We start from the raw sequence: 19,642 nt of genomic DNA, 5'->3' as shown, positions 1-19,642 counted from the left end.
CGAGACAAGAATGAGCTTTAATCTCAAATCTGATCATGACTCTTGGGCTCAAAACTACATAAAATACAACTAATTGAAAAAAGTGAACAATGTATATCCTAAGACCAGATGCAAGACGTGAAGAAGCAGACAGATAAATGTTAACATGGAGCTGACAAAAAGGGTAAACATAAAAATGACCCAAGAACACAAGAAAGTTAAAAAAAGAAGAAGATTATGAGTGTAACAAACAAGACATGATTCATTAATATGTTAGCTATTTGTTAGATTCAGATGTATTGATAGGCACATTTGATCAAAGCCATTCTTACTCCAGTCATGCCAGTTTAAACTAACTAGCAGAGGTGTGGACTCGAGTCACATGACTTGGACTCGAGTCAGACTCAAGTCATTAATTTTATGACTTTAGACTTGACTTGAAAAAATGTTCTAAGACTTGTGACTTGACTTGGACTTTTACACCAATGACTTGGGACTTGAATTGGACTTGAACCGGTTTACTTGAAAAGACTTGATATTTTACCCAAAATATAAAATTTAACATGCATATTATATAGAGATTGAAAATGTGATGTCATTCACGGGTAGAACCGCAAAGGATTCTGGGAACTCGTGGCAAGCGGTAGTAGCGCACGCAGGCTTTCAATTGAAATCAGTCACACAGCGATAAAAAGAAACACAAAAATGTCAAGAAGCCGTTGTATTATTAACTGCAATAGCCGGTCGCATAACAGCCACGGGAAGCCGACGGGTAAAGAGATCGGTTGTTATCGGATTACGTCGTTGAAGAGAAATTGTTCAAGCCATGTTTCCGAAGTAAGAAAGACGCGACGGATGGCCTGGATTGCAGCCATTCAAAGATCAAATATAACGTCCCAGAACCCTCCAGCTCACAGGTTAGTCTGCTCCAAGCATTTACACGAAGGTCAGTATTTTTTAGTAGTTAATACGTCATTTTCATAACATAATTAGTGATATAGGTTACAAGCAAGTCTGGCGCTGAACAGAAATTGTCGCGCTATGCTCCTTTATTTATTGTGCATAAATAGTGAATTGTCCTGACACAATATTGCGTTTCGCTTCTGTTATTATGGTACATTAACAAAAACATATACTTTTATTCACAGGATAAAACAGGTTTTTTGTATCACTAATTGCCCAGTACGATTACAGCATACAATATTGTTGTCACTGCTACATTTCTGTGATGGGTACCAGAAATTATTTCCACTACTAATTAATTACCCTTGAGCTCAAAGGTCCTATTAATAAACGGTTAACGAATATGTATTTATGACGACAATTTGTGAGACTGGTAAACTTATGATACGTACGATGGTCTTTCGTTCTACACGGTGCATTTCAAGGTCCTGCACCCATCTGTCGGTAAACTGTACCTGGGCTTGTTGCAGTGACCTGAAGTTACTAAACTTCATGAGTGTGTGCACTCAATCCAAGAACCGTATGATTATAAATATGCATATAAATATGCTACGATGAGATAGCTGACTTCATCTAACTAGCAAATGTTGTCCAGGCTACGTTGGTGATGCAGTTTTTTTTAATGTGTATGATATTTTTGTCATGCGATTTTAAAGCCGGTCCTACAACCGCATCCAAGAATAACATGCGGCTTATCTCAGAACTGTCGATGAAAATTATTCTTGGAGCTAGGTTTAATTGAGCTGCATTTTAAAGAGGTGCAATTTCACAATTTGTGTATATTTTCTAAGTTCACTATTTTGTCATGTGTTGAGAAAAACACAGATTTTAAAATTACATGGTCTAATATTTACATTTAGCATATAACTGCAACATTATTTTTTCGTTTTTTTTTTTAAAGACTCGAAAGGACTTGAAATTCAAAATTTCAGACTTGTGACTTGACTCGGACTTTTACACCAGTGACTTGAGACTCGACTCTGACTTGCCTGACATTACTTGAGACTTGACTTGAGACTTGAGGATAACTTGAGACTTACTTGAGACTTGCAAAACAATGACTTGGTCCCACCTCTGCTAACTAGCTCCTTACTGTAGCATGTTTTGCCTGCTAGCTGAGAAAACTATAATTTGGGATTTGCCTGGTTTATGTGGCTAACAGTTAATTTGCCTGTCATTGCTAATGTAATTTGCTAATTGCAAATTTTTGAATTTCATTGACATTCCATGATGTGTTTATAAGTTGCTAAATAACTGCTAGCTTCTTCCTGTCTGAACAACCCTTTACATACAGTCCTCTAAAAAGCTAACAGCACTTAGCTTGATGGCTATGATGCTATGCATCATTAGAATACTGACTGCCTAAAAAGTTTGCTTGGACAGGATAGGAAATGACACCACAGTCCATTTAACATTACTACAGAGAGCCAAAGTACTGCAGTACTACCAGAGTTAATGATAATAATGGATTGGATTTATATAGCGCTTTTCTAGGCACCCAAAGCGCTTTACAATACCACTATTCATTCACTCTCACATTCATACACTGGTGGAGGCAAGCTACAGTTGCAGCCACAGCTGCCCTGGGGCAGACTGACAGAAGCGAGGCTGCCATATCGCGCCATCGGCCCCTCTGGCCAACACCAGTAGGCAAGTAGGGTAAAGTGTCTTGCCCAAGGGCACAACGACCAGGACAGAGAGCCTGGGGATCGAACCGGCGACCTTCCGGTTACAGATGCGATTCCCAACCCCCTGAGCCACGGTCAGGGGTTTGTCTTCTCTGCAGGATAAAGGACTAAAGACTAAAAGACAGACAACAGCACAAATATAAACAACTACGATGCTGGTTCATGCTGTTTGAGTAAAATATCCATTGTGTGGCAGTTCTCTGGACAGAAACGCTTTGTTGATGCCAGAGGAGAGTGGCTAGACGATCTCAAGGTGACAGGAAGGGGGGAGTAACTCAAATAATCACTCGTTAAATCCAAGGTATGCAGAAGAGCATCTCTCAAACACACAATACGTGAAATTCTGCTCTCTAGAGACACATTTCCAATTGCAAAAAGATTTCACATCTCATGGAGCATTACTGGCAAACCCGACATGCCCATGCTGTTGCTATATTCAGCGCTTTCCTGAGTGCTGAAGGGGACTGATTTTCTACCATGTGCTCCCTCAAGGTCTGATTCAGCTCCAATTCTCTCAGACCATTTAAAACACCTCTCCTGCCTTTGCCTTTTGGTTCAACTTGTTTCTTTGTCGGCCTTAAAATAACTGGATTACACTTTCATAACTTAGATTTATTAACAGTACAGTTTGACACTTTTGGTGCTGCTGCAATTTTAAATTTGTTCCTGAAAAAGAAAACAGTAATCAGCAAGACCGCCTTAGTAAAGAAAAATCCACATGCACAGAGAAATATTTCTAAATAACTGTCTGACTGAACAATCACATAAGAAAATGTATCTCTGCAGGAGTCATCATGTGGTTACAAACTGCCATTTTCAGTCCTCCCAAGCACAGCTTGGCCCACTTTTTTGTTGTTAAATAAAGTCACAGTTAGTTCAGAGAGGCAATCTGTGCAGGGGGCACAGAGGTTAAGCAGTAATTTAGAGGCATAAAGCAGAGGTATAAAATGCTCAAAACCATTCTTTCTTCTCTGAGCAAGAAGTTTGGATCCATAATGAACTGCCAGACAGAGGCGGGGAGCCTGAGTGAGACTTATGTATAAGGCAACAAGAGCCTAATAGGATTTTCTGGGTTGGAGAGAAGTGCCTTTGTTCTGGAAAGGCAGAAGAGAAGTGCCCTGAATAAGTGTGCATTTTACAGATGTGGTTTACCTGTGTTGTAAAAGAAGGAGTCTACAAAGGTACAGTTCCTGAAAAGGGATCCTACTGAGGAGACATCTTCAAAGTAGCAGTTGAGAAAAGATGAGTCGATGAACGTGACTGCCTTAAATCTCATACTGATGAACCTAAAAAATAAAAATAAAAATAGGAAGTGGACAAGGATGGAGTTATTGCAAGAAAGAAGCACCTACTGACAGCGATATGCAACACATATTATTGACAATTAGGGTGATGGCAGATAATTTTCCTTCAAACCAGGGAAATGCAGAGTCACTATTTCAGTGTCTGCACAGACAACAAAGGCAGGGATGAATTGCTGAATGCAAACCAAACGGTCCAATTTCAAACTTCTTAAGATGGAATATTAGAAATTAGATGTAACAAAGGCTGCTAGATGGAAGTGAATAGCTGCATTTAACCTGATATAAAACCTCAGCAGAAATTTGAAATATTTCTACTAACATTTTTTTATTTTTGGAGATACAAGGCCTTTTACTTTTTACTGAATTAATTAGGCATTGAGGACATCTGTAACTGAACAGATAAAGCACTTAAAACCAGAATGTATGATATTCTTTATAATACTAATACTAATATAATAATAATACTGTCCACTTCCATTTGAGTGTCTCAAACTGGGGAACTATGGATACAAATAGCTGTAATTCTACAACAATTCAACAGTTAATGCAATACTTTTGTTGAGCCCCTCAAATTAAAGTTGAAAGCCAGCACTTTAATCACATGATGTATTGGTTTGATTTAAGATTCACTGTGGTGCTAAAAGAGGCAAAATTACAAAAACAAAAAAGGTCACTGTCCTCCAGCAGAACCAGGAATTTCCCACTTCAGTTCACCCTCCATTCTCCACATTTTTTTTTTATCATTCAGGAACAGCAAAAATAATAATAATAAATAAAAAAAATAATCCAAGTTGAATTTTATCGAAGTACTGGTCAGCATGACAGCATCAGGAAACTGTTTTTTTGTTGTTGTTTATTTTATCTTCAAAAAACATATTTATTCTGTTCAGTTCCACTCCATATTTTTCCATGGTCAGCTGCACCCCATCTACAGTGGATCTGTTCCCCACCAATGGTATATGTCCCACAGTTTGAAAACCACCAGCATCTCCTCCCTTCAGGATGTCTGGCCTTAGCAGTCAGTTATCTATGTGTGCTATTTCACACCACGATACACAGTACATGGTACTGTTTTTGATTTAATCTCTTATAATAAATGCATTCTGGTCTCCAGTGAGAAGGCAAAAAGAACAAAAACAGCATATCAATGTGTCTTCGCTCGGCTCTGTTTGTGAGAATTGTAACCAGGAGGAGGAGGAGGACCAGATGTGTGTATATGGGTGAGAGAGAGACCGTAAGAAAGAATAAGGAAGAGAGATAAGCTTTTTAATTTCCTGGTGGCAGACGAGAAAGAGGAAAGATTTATATTACCTGCAGTGGTGTGTTGTTTGTGGGAATGACAAATAGTACTGCTATCCCACAACAGGACAAGCAGCTTTAAACTCAACATTGTGCTAAAAGAGGCTTACAGGTTTAGATCACAATGTGTTACCCTGTAGCTAGTTTTAATAATTTCTCCCACTCTTGATATCGGTGTCTGAGAAAGCTGAAGATCACTGGAAAGTATTCAAATAGAAGTCAGTTTGTGCACCAAGCCTGGCGTACCTGTCATTTACAAAGACCCCATTTCTGTGGATCTGGTTCTCCAGGGTGAAGTTGAAAGTGAAGTCTTCAATGCGTTCATTGTTATGAATCTTCACTCTGGAGGCGTACTCGTCAGCTTGAAGGTGCTTGATGACATCTGGGAACCACACAGACAGCCCGTAGTACCTGAACACAGCAAAAGATTCTGTATTAAATTGCGTTACATATGGTCATTTTTAATAACCTCTAGTAATAGTCACTTTCTCTATTCTCCATCAACTTATTCTGCAGAATTGCGTTAAACAAACTGGTTAAAAGATCCACTGCTCTCTCTCATCTCCATACCTTCTCAGGTATCCCGTCTGGACCAACAGCTTTTCCATTCCGCATCCTTGTCATAGCTGACCACACTTTCTTTTTATTAATCCTCCACACTTGCTGATTCACCATCTTTGCTCCATCTCCACTTGTCTCTCTCTCTCATTTTCTTCAGTCATAAGCTCTTCGTAGTACTTCTGCCATCTTCTTAACACACTTTTTATACTTGCTAGCGCATTTCGATCTCAATCTTTAATCACCCTGACCTGCTGCACATCCTTTCTGGCTCTATCTCGCTGTCTAGCCAATCGATACGCGTTAGTTTCTCCTTCCTTAGTGCCCAGACTCACCTACAACTCAATATATGCTTTTTTTCATTTGCTTCTGTCTTTACCGTACAGCCAGGTTCCCAGTGCTCCTGTCTTTTTCTTTATTTTCTTTGCTAACATCTTTCTTTGAGTTGCTTTAGTCTTTCCATAAGGATCTATATTAAAAGAACATGAGTCAGATGCAACACTACTGCACAACATCTGCTGAGAAATATTTATCTGGGTGTACATATATGCAGATGGTTAGGTGGAAGGTAAAAGACATGAAACTGTCTTTGTTTAAATGATACTGCTTTGTCTAAATTGCCACAAAGTCATTAGGACAGTGCAGCGTTAACTGACCACAAGTTCAAAGCCATTGCCCTGATGTTGATGTTTTCTTGCAGAGGTAGAGTATGAGGTGTAATTGAATACCAGTTTTTTTAAACAAACAAACAAACAAACAAAAAAAACATTGTATTTGACTTGGGGTTTCAAATGGAAAAAATCCAGTCAATCATAGAAAGCTTGCAACAGAAAAACTGTCATAAATATGATGTAAAATAAAAGCAATAAAAGACACAAATTAAATGTAATCTAACTGACCACGGCTCATCAGGCAGATATAAGTGAGAGAACATCTACTTTGGTGCCAAGGGCATAACAGAAATCTATATTAGCTATGCATCATCCAGAGCAAAAAACAGCATATCTGAACATGATCAAAGCCAACAGTAACAACACATTCAAAGTGCAGAAGTAGAACTATATGGGATGTGTAATAACTGTCTTACCCAAAGGACAAAGTAAACCAGACTGCAGCCAGCTTCATAGTGTTTTCTTTCACTGGGTGGTTGAAACATTTCATGAATGTCAACCAGATCTGATATAAAAGAAAAAGGTTTTGGTGAATTTTATTCATAGCAACCATAAATATTGACTATAAAAGAAAATGCAGCAACAAAAGTGAAGGTTAACAAACAGGACATAAAGAGTCTCCTACTCCTCTGAGTTCAGCCCTGATCTTGAAGAGGACCTTGAGTACAGGGTTGGCTGACTCATTCTGCATCTCTACCAGCTCATCCAGCTGTTTGGGGATTTTTATCCTGTTCACCTGCAGGGGGAGACACTGATCAGTCATCTGCCAATGGCTTTGCAGCAGCAGGAATGATGGAGAGCAAAGCCCGGGGTGTACTCACAGTGAAGACTCTCTCTGGCTCTCCGCGGGCACGCATGTTCGTGTCATGGATGTGTTTGAGCACCATCCAGGCCTCGTCATGTTTACCCATCTGGGGAATAGTTATCATAATTTGGATATATATGCTGGATTTCAATATTAACACTCCACATACACAGTGAATAGCACATGTATGCAATTTATATATCTGTGTGTAAAGTCTATTTCATGTGTTGCACAGTGACCTTCACCTCTATGCCCCAACCCCAGCATCAGAATCTCCACACTGCTGTCCTAATAAGTAAGCTTATTAAGAAGAGCAGGCTGAAAATAAGCTTTTTGCTGTTCTCCTAGGAGAATGATTTTGTTTCATTTAATTTGTTCTTTTTGATAAAAGGATAATATAAAGCAATTATTGTACATAAACTTCAGTTTCATGCAAGGGCATCTAACAGATGGTATCCACTTTGTGAGAAAAAAAAAAAAGCTTCATTGTGTGCCAGTGATTTATTTTTTCTTTGCAGCTTTTTGTTAGGGAGGCAGCATCAGAGAGAGTGACTCTAAGAAACTGAAAAAACTGATAAAGGCTGGCTGAGCTCCATGGGGAATACTCTGAGGTCCATACATGTGTTGTGTAGAGAGGGAAGCACCACAAAGTGGTCAATGTAATGAAGAACACTGCACACTCTTGCTACACATCATACTAGTTGGACAACAGGCTCTGTCAGAGGCTCCTTTAGACTTTTAGTCCTCCAAGGTGGTATAAAAGTCTAAAAGTGGGAAGCATTTAATGCTCACTGCAATAGCCATCTGGAGTTTAGGATTCCACTGTGTGTAGGGAGACTAGACTTCTCCATTGGTAACACATAAAAATGCATACTCTTTGTAACATCTGCTTTTAAGTTTAAAATTATAATTCTTTTTCTTTATTACACCCCAGTGGAAGTCTTAGTAGTACACTTTGCATCTCCCTCTATGAATATTTTATGTGTAATAATAAATAATGATCAGAAATAATAGAGGATAAATACATCTTCATAAAGTTTCAAATTCACCTGTTACAGTTTTACTTTCCATTTTCATGTTCTTTATATACACTGCTACAGTAGTGAGTGTTTAAGTTTCAAATAATGAGGTCAGCATATGTACAAGTAATTACTGTGATTTTGAGTTTTAACTAAATTCATCGCTTGCCTAATAGGGCGCTAAAGCTCACCTACCTGTAGTTTAATATGTATCTTAGTGGGCAGCCAATCAGAAAAAAGTTGACTTAAAAAGTGACATCAAGATTGTTTTTCACTACGGTCTGATTTTGTCTGATATCTACAAGAATCATAATTATTCTTTTCTTTAAATAATAAGGCTAATGGTTCTCTGTAAGAGTGTCTTTTCTTTATAATGAGGAAGACATGTTACCCAGTCCATCAGTGTGGCTCACTAATGTGATTTTAATTGAGCTTTATGGCAAAGAAGAATGAACAAGTTGCAAGCAAGCGGGAACAGTTCATATACTAAACATCTCCTTTACCTCCAGGTAGAAACGGGGGCTTTCAGGCATAAAAGTGAGAGCTACCACAGCAGAGACACAGGGCAGCGCACACACCACCACAAACACTCGCCAGCTGTGGAACTGGTAGGCTGATCCCATGCTGAAACTCCAGCCTGCACAGAGAACCATGCACACACAAGGACAGTTAGAAATAATGTGGCATAGCATCACGTTGTGAGCTCAGTCCCCGTTGCACAAGAAGACATAAAACTTAAATTCAAGCACACATGTATACTTGCTGTAGCTTTTTTTTCTGTCCCTCAAGGTTGGACAGAAATGCAGTTAGTGGAATTATGTTAACTGCTAAATTCCCCATAGGTGTGAATGTGAGCGTGAATGGTTGTCTGTCTCTCTGTGTTAGCCCTGCATCAGCTTGGCAACCTGTCCACCCTATTGTAGCTGTGATAGGCTCCAAAACTGAGCATTGCATTAGTTCAGGTGGGCCATAAAGTCAAGTCTCTCAGCATTCCTGTCAGATCAGCTGATCTCACTGGCAGGCCACATGACTCTTTTCGACATCCAACTGGAAAATTTCTTAGGTGTGGTTATTTAAGCTGATTTAGCTGCTTTTACAAAACTGTGCCTGAAAAAAACAGTTTGTGGTGTCTAATGCACTGTATTCACAATTAAGAAAGATTTAATCCTCTACAAAATGTTATAATAATATTCTAGTAGAGATTCAACGAGTCCCCTTAGGATTTGGTCCCATAATAGAAAAAACAAAAGAGACAAAACATGATGTCTTTAAAATGATCTAATGAAAAAACAAAAATACTTTAATTATCACTTTCTAACGATATGTTGGTCACTATGTGTTCTGAAAAAGAACAGAGATCTTTTGACACTGGCTCCATCCCAGTACTAAAATCTGAAAAACATCAAATACAAAAGTACTCTGTGATTTCTCTAAAAGTTTCAAAAGCTCCAAAGGACATTCTGCAAAGACCATCAACAAGTTGTAGCAATATATGATGGAGTACCTATATGTTTGGAAGCCATCCTGTCTACTCACACAGCAAAGTCTGTATGCAAAAATTAACAATAGAAAAGTGTATTAGCATGGACATACAAGTGTGTGTGTGCGTGTGCGTGGCCTGTGGCGCTGCTCTAGCCTGTACCAGTACAAACCTCATTAGGGGGATTATGGCTATAATGGACTAGAGGAGATGGCTGACTGATTCAGACACTCAGCAAGATTTATGTCCCTCCTCTACAGTAAGTGAACACTGCTGAAATACACATACAGTACACCGACACACACACACACGCGCGCACACACACACACTGTCCTTGGCCATTGCTTAGTGGTATCACACAAATTTTAAAGCATGTACATAGGGTACGTGCATAAACACAGACACACTTGCACACACACAAGCATGCACAAAGACTCACAGACAGAAAAGTCTTAAAGAGACACATGTTGCACTGTGACACACATCACACTTGAACTGGCCATTTTTTATTGTGATTTATGTGCTTCTTTACTTTAACCCATTTTTAGCACCTTAAAAAGCTAAAATCACACTCTCACTCTCACACACACACACACACACACACACACACACACACACACACACACACAGTTATCTACAAGTCAATGGAAGCACTGCGGCAGAACTTATTACCCACACATTGCTGCATCTTGTAGAAAAAATGTGTTACAACACTGGCGTCTAATCAATTGACCTCAATTATAAGCCCTCTCACACTCAGTCGCTCCTGCACTCTGACGGCCACTGGAGAGCTTTAGAATGTAAGCTTCTATCTTTAGATTCTTAGGAGCCATTTATGACCTATAAGACAGAAATATCTTTCTGTGTATGCTTGTGAGCTTCACCGCACACTAATTTTTCTTCTTTTTTTCTCATTAAACAGTTACTTCTAATTTTTGGTACTTATACATAAGTAGTAGTACTTGCAGGAACAGAACACAATGCAACTATTTTTACCCGCTGACTCAGAGACATACTGAGTTTAGCTCTGTTTTACAATAACAGTATTCTACTGGCAAAATCGTTGTAAAGCATTTATGAGAAATCCCATGTATTTGTCACGGAGATGTCCATTTATTGCTGTATCACTTTAAAAATGTGTCGCAGAGGGTTCTGCGGCACCCACTGCTGGATAGTATATGGCCTGCGTGTCTATACAAATTCTTTAAGTTAAAAGTAAATAAATGAATACATACATTAAAGAAAATACATTTATGTTATGAATTTATTTGCAGATTATTTTTCACATTCTACTGATATTTTGATATCACTAAGAGTTTAATAGGAAAGCTAAGGTGCTTACTTGCCATGTGTAGTCAGTACTGTCATGGTCTTAAATTTTCTATTTGTATTTGCTGAGTCCTGGTCCCTGTTTTGATATTGTGTTGTCCAGTGTTTCTTTATAGTTACTTCCATCTGTCTTTTCTGTATTTTTGTTACCACTTCTTTCCTCCTTATTGCCATTTCCTGTTGTTTAGGTGCCTTTTCTCTAGTTTCACAGTAGTAGTTCCTAAAGGTAGATACTGTTACTTTACTTTACTGCATGGGTGCTGGGAATGGGAAAAAAGCTCAATGTGAACTATTTTCAAAAGTGTGAGCCCAAAATTCAAAATTTCTCCAAGTTCATTCAGTGTGAAATGAAATCAGAGGTAGTGTTTATGAAATGTGAAGCTGCACAGACTGAAGAAGTTTGCACTTCCTCAACATGTTTTCTTTACCTGCTTAAAAAGTTGGTGTTGTAGCTTCATTCTAAATAAAGAACACCACTTGGTGTAGGAACTTAATCAACCCTGTGCCCCCACACTATAGTGTCACACAGTCACAGAATAGTCTCCAGCAGAGACAACATCCTGATGGCCAGTGTCCAAGAGCAAACTCCATTATATCTGATCACCAGGACCATGGCAAACAAGAAGCTTTCCTCCTCCTCCTCCTCTCCTCCTCTGCTCCTCTGTTGTGTAACAGTTTCACTCTCTCACTCTGTCTTTGTTTTGCCTCCCTTTAGCCCTCTCCTGTATCCCTTCACCTTTTGATTATCCCCGATGCAGGCCTCATAAATCAGAGCCCTCTTCGCTTCTCTTTTGCCATGTCTTCCTAATCTATTTCTCTGCTCCTCTTTCTTTATCTGCAGCCCCCCATTCCTGATTGATTTCAGTTAGCTCATTTTTTGTTCATATGCTCTGACACACCTCCTCTCCTTCACTATATGAGATTAACTATATGAGTCAACTTTTTGCATTTTTTTCACAACCTCAAACAGTTTGTCATAAAATTCCAATAAATGAGCAAAACCATTGGTTTTCAATTATAGTCTCCTAAAAGGATTTGATTAAAAAGAATGCTCTTTTAAAATAAAAATGCTGTATGTCCAGATGAACCTTGCTTGCCTAACACAACTCTGTACATTTTAGTGCCCTTCATGTATATATTTATTGTGCAGACTGACAGACACTTTGTTGCTTTTTTGTGCTGCTGTTATTGCTGTGGTTTCCACCTACATCGCCACCTGCTATGTGTTTGTGTGCCCCCCTGATGGGTCTTGATTTCTAAATTAAGCCCCACGATGGGGGAATTATTTGCGAGGCTCACTGGATGTTATGTATCGTGTTGTGATGTGCATGCCTTACTACTGCAGGGGGTATCATCAAGAGTGGAGCAGTACCGCCAAGTCCGACGTTAATGCCTTTTCTTTTTGCAGTAATGTTCAAACTGGTGATGTGAGTCTCTCCTAACAGTGGGAAACCTCTCCACTTTGGAACCTGGGCCAGTAAAGTTGCGAGCACATTGCATCACTTTGCCCTTACTTTAAACGCAGCAATGTCAGCTTTTGCTTACACTTTGTGTTTCTTTCTCTGTGTGTGTGTGTGTGTGTGGGTGTGTGTGCATGTGTGTGTTCCTCATGTAAAAAGCAAAAAATAACATATATGATATAGATTGTTTTTTAGGTATGTAGCACTTTTTTACTCTGAGTACTTAAAGTCTCATTCTCCCAATCACACACACATTCACACAAACACCATATCTACAACTCACACACATACTCACACTCCAGTGGATGCATCAGGGGGACCTTGGAGTTGATCTAGCATACTTCGACACGCAATCCATCAACTCTTTTTTTTTTTTTTTGGTATTTAAAACTTTATATTCAGTCATGTATTTTTTTTTTTTTTTTGCATGTCCCATTTGGCTCTTTTGCCATCAGAATTATTGTCTAAAGGCGAAGAAAGATGCCCAACGGATTTACTTTACCAAATAGACCATCCCAGCCTTGCCGTAATGGTCTATTTGATTAACCTTTTATTGTTTATTTTATTTTATTTTATTTTCACTTGCTAAATACGGGACAGATTTGACTGGGGAAAAGAAAGGGGAAAAAGAAAGAAGGAAAGAAAAACAGCGGGGAAGAGGGACGGGGATAAAGGGCAAAAAACAAAAACCAACAAAATAAGCAGACAAAAAAGACATATATCAATCACCTGGATCACCTGTTGAGAAAGAAAAAAGAGAAAACAAGCAGAAGAAAAGAAAGAGCAACATAATAAACAACATCACGATGATATATGGGAATATAACAGTAAATACTAAATATTAAACATTATTGTGCAGCACGTAAGATCGACAGCGCACAGTGTGCTTTGAGGTAGGAGCCAAAAAAGGGTGTAGTTTGTGTGTGTGAGCACCCGTGTGTACACCTGTGAGCATGAACACGCTTGTTTTTAAAAGGTTCCTTCATGTAATGATCTGCTAGAGGGTGTGGAGAGCCATAGCCCCGTCCTCCAGGGCATGAAGCAGGTATGGAGGAGATCAAAACTCCAGACATCCAGAGGCCCTCAGAACACAAGAGACCAAGGAAGACCAACAGAGGGGCAGCCGCACCACTATCCCAGAAAGAGCTGAGGAGAGCCCCAGATGAGGGGTCACTCATCTGGGGCCCGTGAGCTCCGCCGGCAGCCAGCTGTGCCTATATGTATGTGTTATGAGAGTGTGAGTAATGTGAATGTCTAAGTTGTGGGATAAAATTTAGGCACAGGCAGCCAGAAGGGGACAGGGGGGGGGAAGCCTCCCCTGCACCCTGGTGACACACCTTTACCCCAAGGCCCTGCATGTGTGGGTGATTCATAGGTGATTCGCCCTACCTCTTGAGCCACAGCCGCCTCGTTATGCAAGGTGGAATTTAAAAGATGGATATGCCCACTACAACGTCTCACGCTGGTTAGTGAAAACCTTGAACTAGGTATTTTGTCATCACCATTTTGTGATAAGCAAGGGATGACACTCACTGTTAAGTTGAGAAATACTACGTAGCCATTGGTTAGAAAGTTGAAACTGACAAATTTTGAGGAACCTGTGTATCTTTATTTTATCCTGCTCTCTGACTCTAATAATTAATACTTATAATAGAGAGAACAAGATGACGCCGAGTATGGCAGCCTTGTCGCGAGCTCCCCCAAGCAACAGCTTTTTTCTGTGTTTAATTTTACTTTTCCTTCATTTTTTCACGAGTAGCACATGTCTCCTTGTGTACGACCGACAAACCTTACTGGACATAAAAGACGGTCTTTCTTATAACTTTCCGGAGTTCAAGTTTTGCAACACGGACGCTCCGTTTGCAGACCCCCCATTCATCTCACCTGAGACGCCTTTGTTCTCTGGCCCTGGAGGCCGCAAACGCCGACGCAGAGGGAGAAGATCTAGCGTTCTGGTTCGACTGAGACGGCGCACTAACAGACCACCATTACCCAGTTTATTACTGGCTAATGTGCAGTCTCTGGAGAACAAGCTGTGCGAGCTTCGGGCACGGATCTCATTCCAGCGAGAGATGCGGGACTGCTGCGTGATCTGCCTCACAGAAACCTGGCTATCGGACAAGCAATACAACTACCGGGGTTCTCCGTGCATCGCGCGGACAGGTCACAGGATCTTACTGGGAAAAGCAGAGGCGGTGGTGTGTGTTTCATGATCAACAACAGCTGGTGTGATTATGCGAACGTGCACCCGGTCAAATCCTTCTGCTCACCGGACCTGGAGTACCTGATGATTAAGTGCCGGCCATTCTGGCTACCGAGGGAATTTACAGCAGTGATTATTACGGCTGTTTACATTCCCCCACAAGCCGACACTGACCGAGCACTCAGGGAACTGTACAGCGCGATCAGCAGCGAGGAAACCGCACACCCAGAGGCGGCGTTTATCACAGCCGGAGACTTTAATAAGGGAAACCTGAAGAAAGTCTCACCCAAACTCCACCAACACATCCACTTTAACACTCGTGGAGATCGGCTACTCGACCACTGCTACACCTCTTTCCGGGATGCGTACAAAGCCCTCCCCCGCGCCCCATTCGGCCAATCAGATCACCGCTCCATCCTGCTCCTGCCCGCCTACAGGCAGAAGCTGAAACAGGAAGCTCCAACCCAGAGGGCGGTGCACTGTTGGACGGACCAATCGGAGTCTGCGCTGCGGGACTGTTTTGATCACGCGGACTGGGAAATGTTTCACGTGGCTGCTAGGGACATTGATGAATACACAGACTCAGTCTGCGGATTTATCAGGAAATGCGTGGAAGATGTCGTCCCATCCAGAACAGTTAAATCCTTCCCAAATCAAAAACCCTGGATTAACGGAGATGTTCGCGTGGCACTGGCGGCACGGAGCACCGCCTTTGCCTCCGCGAACACATCGGACTACAAACACGCACATTACCAACTCCGGAAGACGATCAAAGCAGCCAAACGTGAGTACAGGGACAAGGTGGAGCAACAGTTTGACAACCCTCGGAGTATGTGGCAGGGACTAAACACGATCACAGACTTTAGAGGGAAAACCAGCACACCGCAGACCACGGCCTCTCTGTGTGAGGATCTAAACGTATTCTACGCTAGATTCGACACAGCGAACACCATGAGACCGGACAGTGTGCGCACCGCGGATGACGTCAGTGCGCACACTGTGTCTGAGGAGGATGTGCGGAGGTGCTTCAGGAAGGTGAACGCACGCAAAGCTACTGGTCCGGACGGGATTCCCGGCCGCGTCCTCAAGTCATGCGCAGCTCAGCTGGCTGGAGTGTTCACGCACATCTTCAACCTTTCCCTCTCTCTGTCTGTAGTCCCAGCCTGCTTCAAAATGGCCACCATCGTCCCTGTACCCAAATCCTCCACCATCTCCTCATTGAACGACTGGCGACCTGTAGCCCTGACCCCCATCGTAAGCAAATGCTTCGAGAAGCTGGTCAGGGACTTCATCTGCTCTGCACTACCCGACTCACTGGACCCTCTACAGTTCGCATACCGCCACAACAGGTCCACTGATGATGCCATAGCCCTGACACTACACACTGCCCTGTCACACCTGGAGAAGAGAGACACGTATGTGAGAATGCTGTTTGTAGATTACAGCTCAGCATTCAATACCATCGTTCCCTCGAAGCTGGACAGGAAACTGCAGGATCTAGGACTGAGCAGCTCCCTCTGCAGCTGGATCCTTAGCTTCCTGTCTGACAGACGCCAAGTGGTCAGACTGGGCAGCATCACCTCATCCCCCATCACACTGAACACTGGTGCTCCACAGGGGTGTGTACTGAGCCCTCTCCTGTACTCACTCTACACCTACGACTGCACAGCCACTAACAACTCCAACATCATTGTGAAGTTTGCGGACGACACTACAGTGGTGGGTCTTATCACCAATGGTGATGAGACGGCTTACAGGGAGGAGGTCAGCGCCCTGACCCACTGGTGTCAAGACAACCATCTCACCCTCAACGTCGCAAAGACAAAGGAGTTGATAGTGGACTTCCGGAGGTGCAGAGAAGTACACACCCCCATCACCATCAACGGCGCTGCTCTGGAGAGAGTGAGCAGCTTCCGGTTCCTTGGTGTACATCTGGCTGAGGATCTTACGTGGTCAGTACACACAAACAAAATAGTGAAGAAGGCGCAGCAGCGCCTCTTCTTTCTCAGGAGACTGAAAAGATTCGGCATGAGCCCCCGCATCCTCAGGACCTTCTATCACTGTGCTATTGAGAGCATCCTCACTGGATGCATCACCACCTGGTATGGCAACAGCACCACCTACAACTGCAAAGCTCTCCAGCGAGTAGTGCGGTGCTCTGAACGGATAATTGGAGGTGAGCTTCCCTCCCTCCAAGACATCTACAGGAAGCGGTGCCTGAGGAAAGCGGGGAGGATCATCAAGGACTCCAGTCACCCCAGCCATAAACTGTTCAGACTACTTCCCTCAGGAAGGAGGTTCTGCAGCATCTGGTCCCGTACCAGCAGACTGAGAGACAGCTTTTTCCATCAGGCCATCAGACTGCTGAACACGTCATAGACACCTCACCTTCACTACTGGAACTTTAACATTATGCACTCCATACTGTACAGTAATGCCACTGTTTTGCACAATATATAATATACTATTATATATTGTACATATATTTATTAGTTTCAGATGTAGCCATTCTTGTATTTTGCTTGTTTACATTATTGTATTTTGCACAACTCTGTTGCTTGTGAAGCTCGCACACAAGAATTTCACTCACATGTGCTGTACCAATGTACCTGCACATGTGATGTGACAATAAAAGTGATTTGATTTGATTTGATAATAATTTCTAAAAGAATGTAATCAATATTAATTTAATTTAGCAATTGATACATAAACTTGTATACAACCTGTAATTTAAAAAAAAAAATTAGCAATCAAATTAAAACGGAGGGTAGGCAGAGGAAGTGGTGGTGGGATATACTGAATTAAATGTGATGTCAGCACGTTACATTCTAGCACATAAAATGTGTTATCCACATCGAAACTATTCTTTCACTTGAAAGAGTAGTTGATCTGAACTAACTAACAGATCATCTGCAAAAGAATGGCTTATTTGAAGAGTTTCAGTCAGATTTCAGAGCTCATCACAGTACAGAAACATGTTTAATGAAGGTTACAAATGACCTTCTTATTCCCTCTCACAGTGGACTCATCTCTGTGCTTGTCCTGCTAGAATTCAGTACAGCGTTCGATACTGTTGACCATAATATCCTATTAGCGCGATTAGAGCATGCTGTAGGTATTACAGGTACTGTGCTGCAGTGGTTTGTATCATATCTATCTAATAGACTCCATTTTGTTCATGTAAATGGAGAGTCCTCTTCACACACTAAGGTTAATTATGGAGTTCCACAGGGTTCAGTGCTAGGACCAATTCTGTTTACATTATACATGCTTCCCTGAATAATCAGTCCCCATCTTATCTTAATGACCTTATAGTACTATATCACCCATTAGAGCACTTTGCTCTCGCACTGCAGACTTACTTGTTGTTCATAGAGTATTTAAAAGTAGAATGGGAGGCAGAACCTTCAGTTTTCAGGCTCCACTTCTATGGATCCAGCTTCCAGTTTGGATTCAGGAGAAGACACTATCTCTATTTTAAGATTAGGCTTAAAACTTTCCTTTTTGCTAAAGCATATAGTTTTGGCTGGATCAGGTGACCCTGAATCCTCCCTTAGTTATGCTTTTATGCTTTAATCCCATGATGCACTGAGTATTTCTTCTTCAGTCACCTTTCTCACTCGCTATGTGTTAATAGACCTCTCTCCACTGAATCATACTTGTTATTAATGTCTGGCTCTCTTCCACAGCATGTCTTTTATCCTGTCTTCCTTCTCTCTCCCCAGCCAGTTGCAGAAGATGGCCGCCCCTCCCTGAGCCTGGTTCTGCCGGAGGTTTCTTCCTGTTAAAGTTTTTCCTTCCCGCTGTTACCAAAGTGCTTGCTCATAGGGTGTCATATGATTGTTGGGGTTTTTTTTCTTTATGTATTATTGTTTGGTCTAGGTTGCAATATAAAGTGCTTTGAGACGATGCTGTTGTGATTTGCCATGGTATAAATAAAATTGAATTGAACTGAATTGTTAAAACAGAACTGAACAGAAATGAAGTTGATGACGAATACCTGGACAATAACATCGTAGTTACTGGCAGGTTTTAGGTATGTTAACAGATGGTTTCATTTAACCACCTGCAAAATATGTGTTTTAAGTAATTGCCTGCTGGTGAAAAATATGAAATATTATGCAAAATATTACAAAGCATCTACATAGTTAACCTTACTGGCTATTTTCCAGTCTCAAGGCCCGTTAGAGGGTAGCTTATCTTTTGTTTGTCTGTGAAGGTTCTCAGTCATCCAGGTCATCGTAGTCTAAGGAGCTTGGAAAGAAAAGCGTCTGGACTTCTTTAAGTTGCTTGAAGACGTTTCACCTCTCATCCGAGAAGCTTCTTCAGTTCTAAAGGTCAAATGGTGGAAAGACCCAGATTTAAACCCAGTGGGAGTGACCCCCCACAGAAGGACAAAGGACCCCCTGATGATCCTCTACCGGACTTTGGTAAGTTCACCAGTGAAGACACAAAGGATAACTGTTTGCCTTTCCTGGACTATGCTGTGCACATAGAAGAGAATGGCAACCTCAACATTGAAGTTTACCGGAAGCCCACACACACGGACCAGTAACTCCTCTTTGACTCCCATCACCCTCTGGAACACAAACTTGGAGTAATTAGGACCCTACACCACCGGGCAGAAAAATGTTCCCTTTAAGCCTGAAGGGAAAAAGAAGGAACACACACATGTAAAGGAAGCACTCAAAACATGCGGTTATCCTAATTGGGCGTTTATAAAGTTAGCAAAGAGGCACAGAAAAGAAGATCAGACACCAGCTAGGGAGGATAAGAAAGACAGACTCAATAACATTGTCATCCCCTATGCTGCCAGTGTATCAGAAAAACTGAGGAGAGTTTTCTCCAAGCACGACATCCCAGTGTATTTCAGACCCAGCAACA

The 19,642-nt window shown here is 41.5% G+C and overlaps 1 protein-coding gene across 1 annotated transcript in view; it reads right to left on the bottom strand.

Moving 5' to 3' along the window:
- LOC309711614 (synaptic vesicle glycoprotein 2C-like) overlaps positions 1–19,642 on the bottom strand; it is a 69,243-nt gene that overhangs the window by 7,323 nt on the left and 42,278 nt on the right. Inside the window, exons 5-10 of the mRNA XM_082542031.1 lie at positions 8,790–8,923; positions 7,284–7,373; positions 7,088–7,198; positions 6,879–6,967; positions 5,480–5,644; positions 3,783–3,916 (exon numbers count right to left, since the gene is read on the bottom strand). Of these exons, the coding sequence (XP_082398157.1) occupies positions 3,783–3,916; positions 5,480–5,644; positions 6,879–6,967; positions 7,088–7,198; positions 7,284–7,373; positions 8,790–8,923 (723 nt within the window). The remainder of the gene's footprint in view (positions 1–3,782; positions 3,917–5,479; positions 5,645–6,878; positions 6,968–7,087; positions 7,199–7,283; positions 7,374–8,789; positions 8,924–19,642) is intronic.

This window comes from Aulonocara stuartgranti, assembly GCF_965226115.1.
Source record: "Aulonocara stuartgranti genome assembly, chromosome: 7".
Classification (NCBI taxonomy): domain Eukaryota; kingdom Metazoa; phylum Chordata; class Actinopteri; order Cichliformes; family Cichlidae; genus Aulonocara; species Aulonocara stuartgranti.
This window is presented reverse-complemented; position numbering and strand designations above follow the sequence as displayed.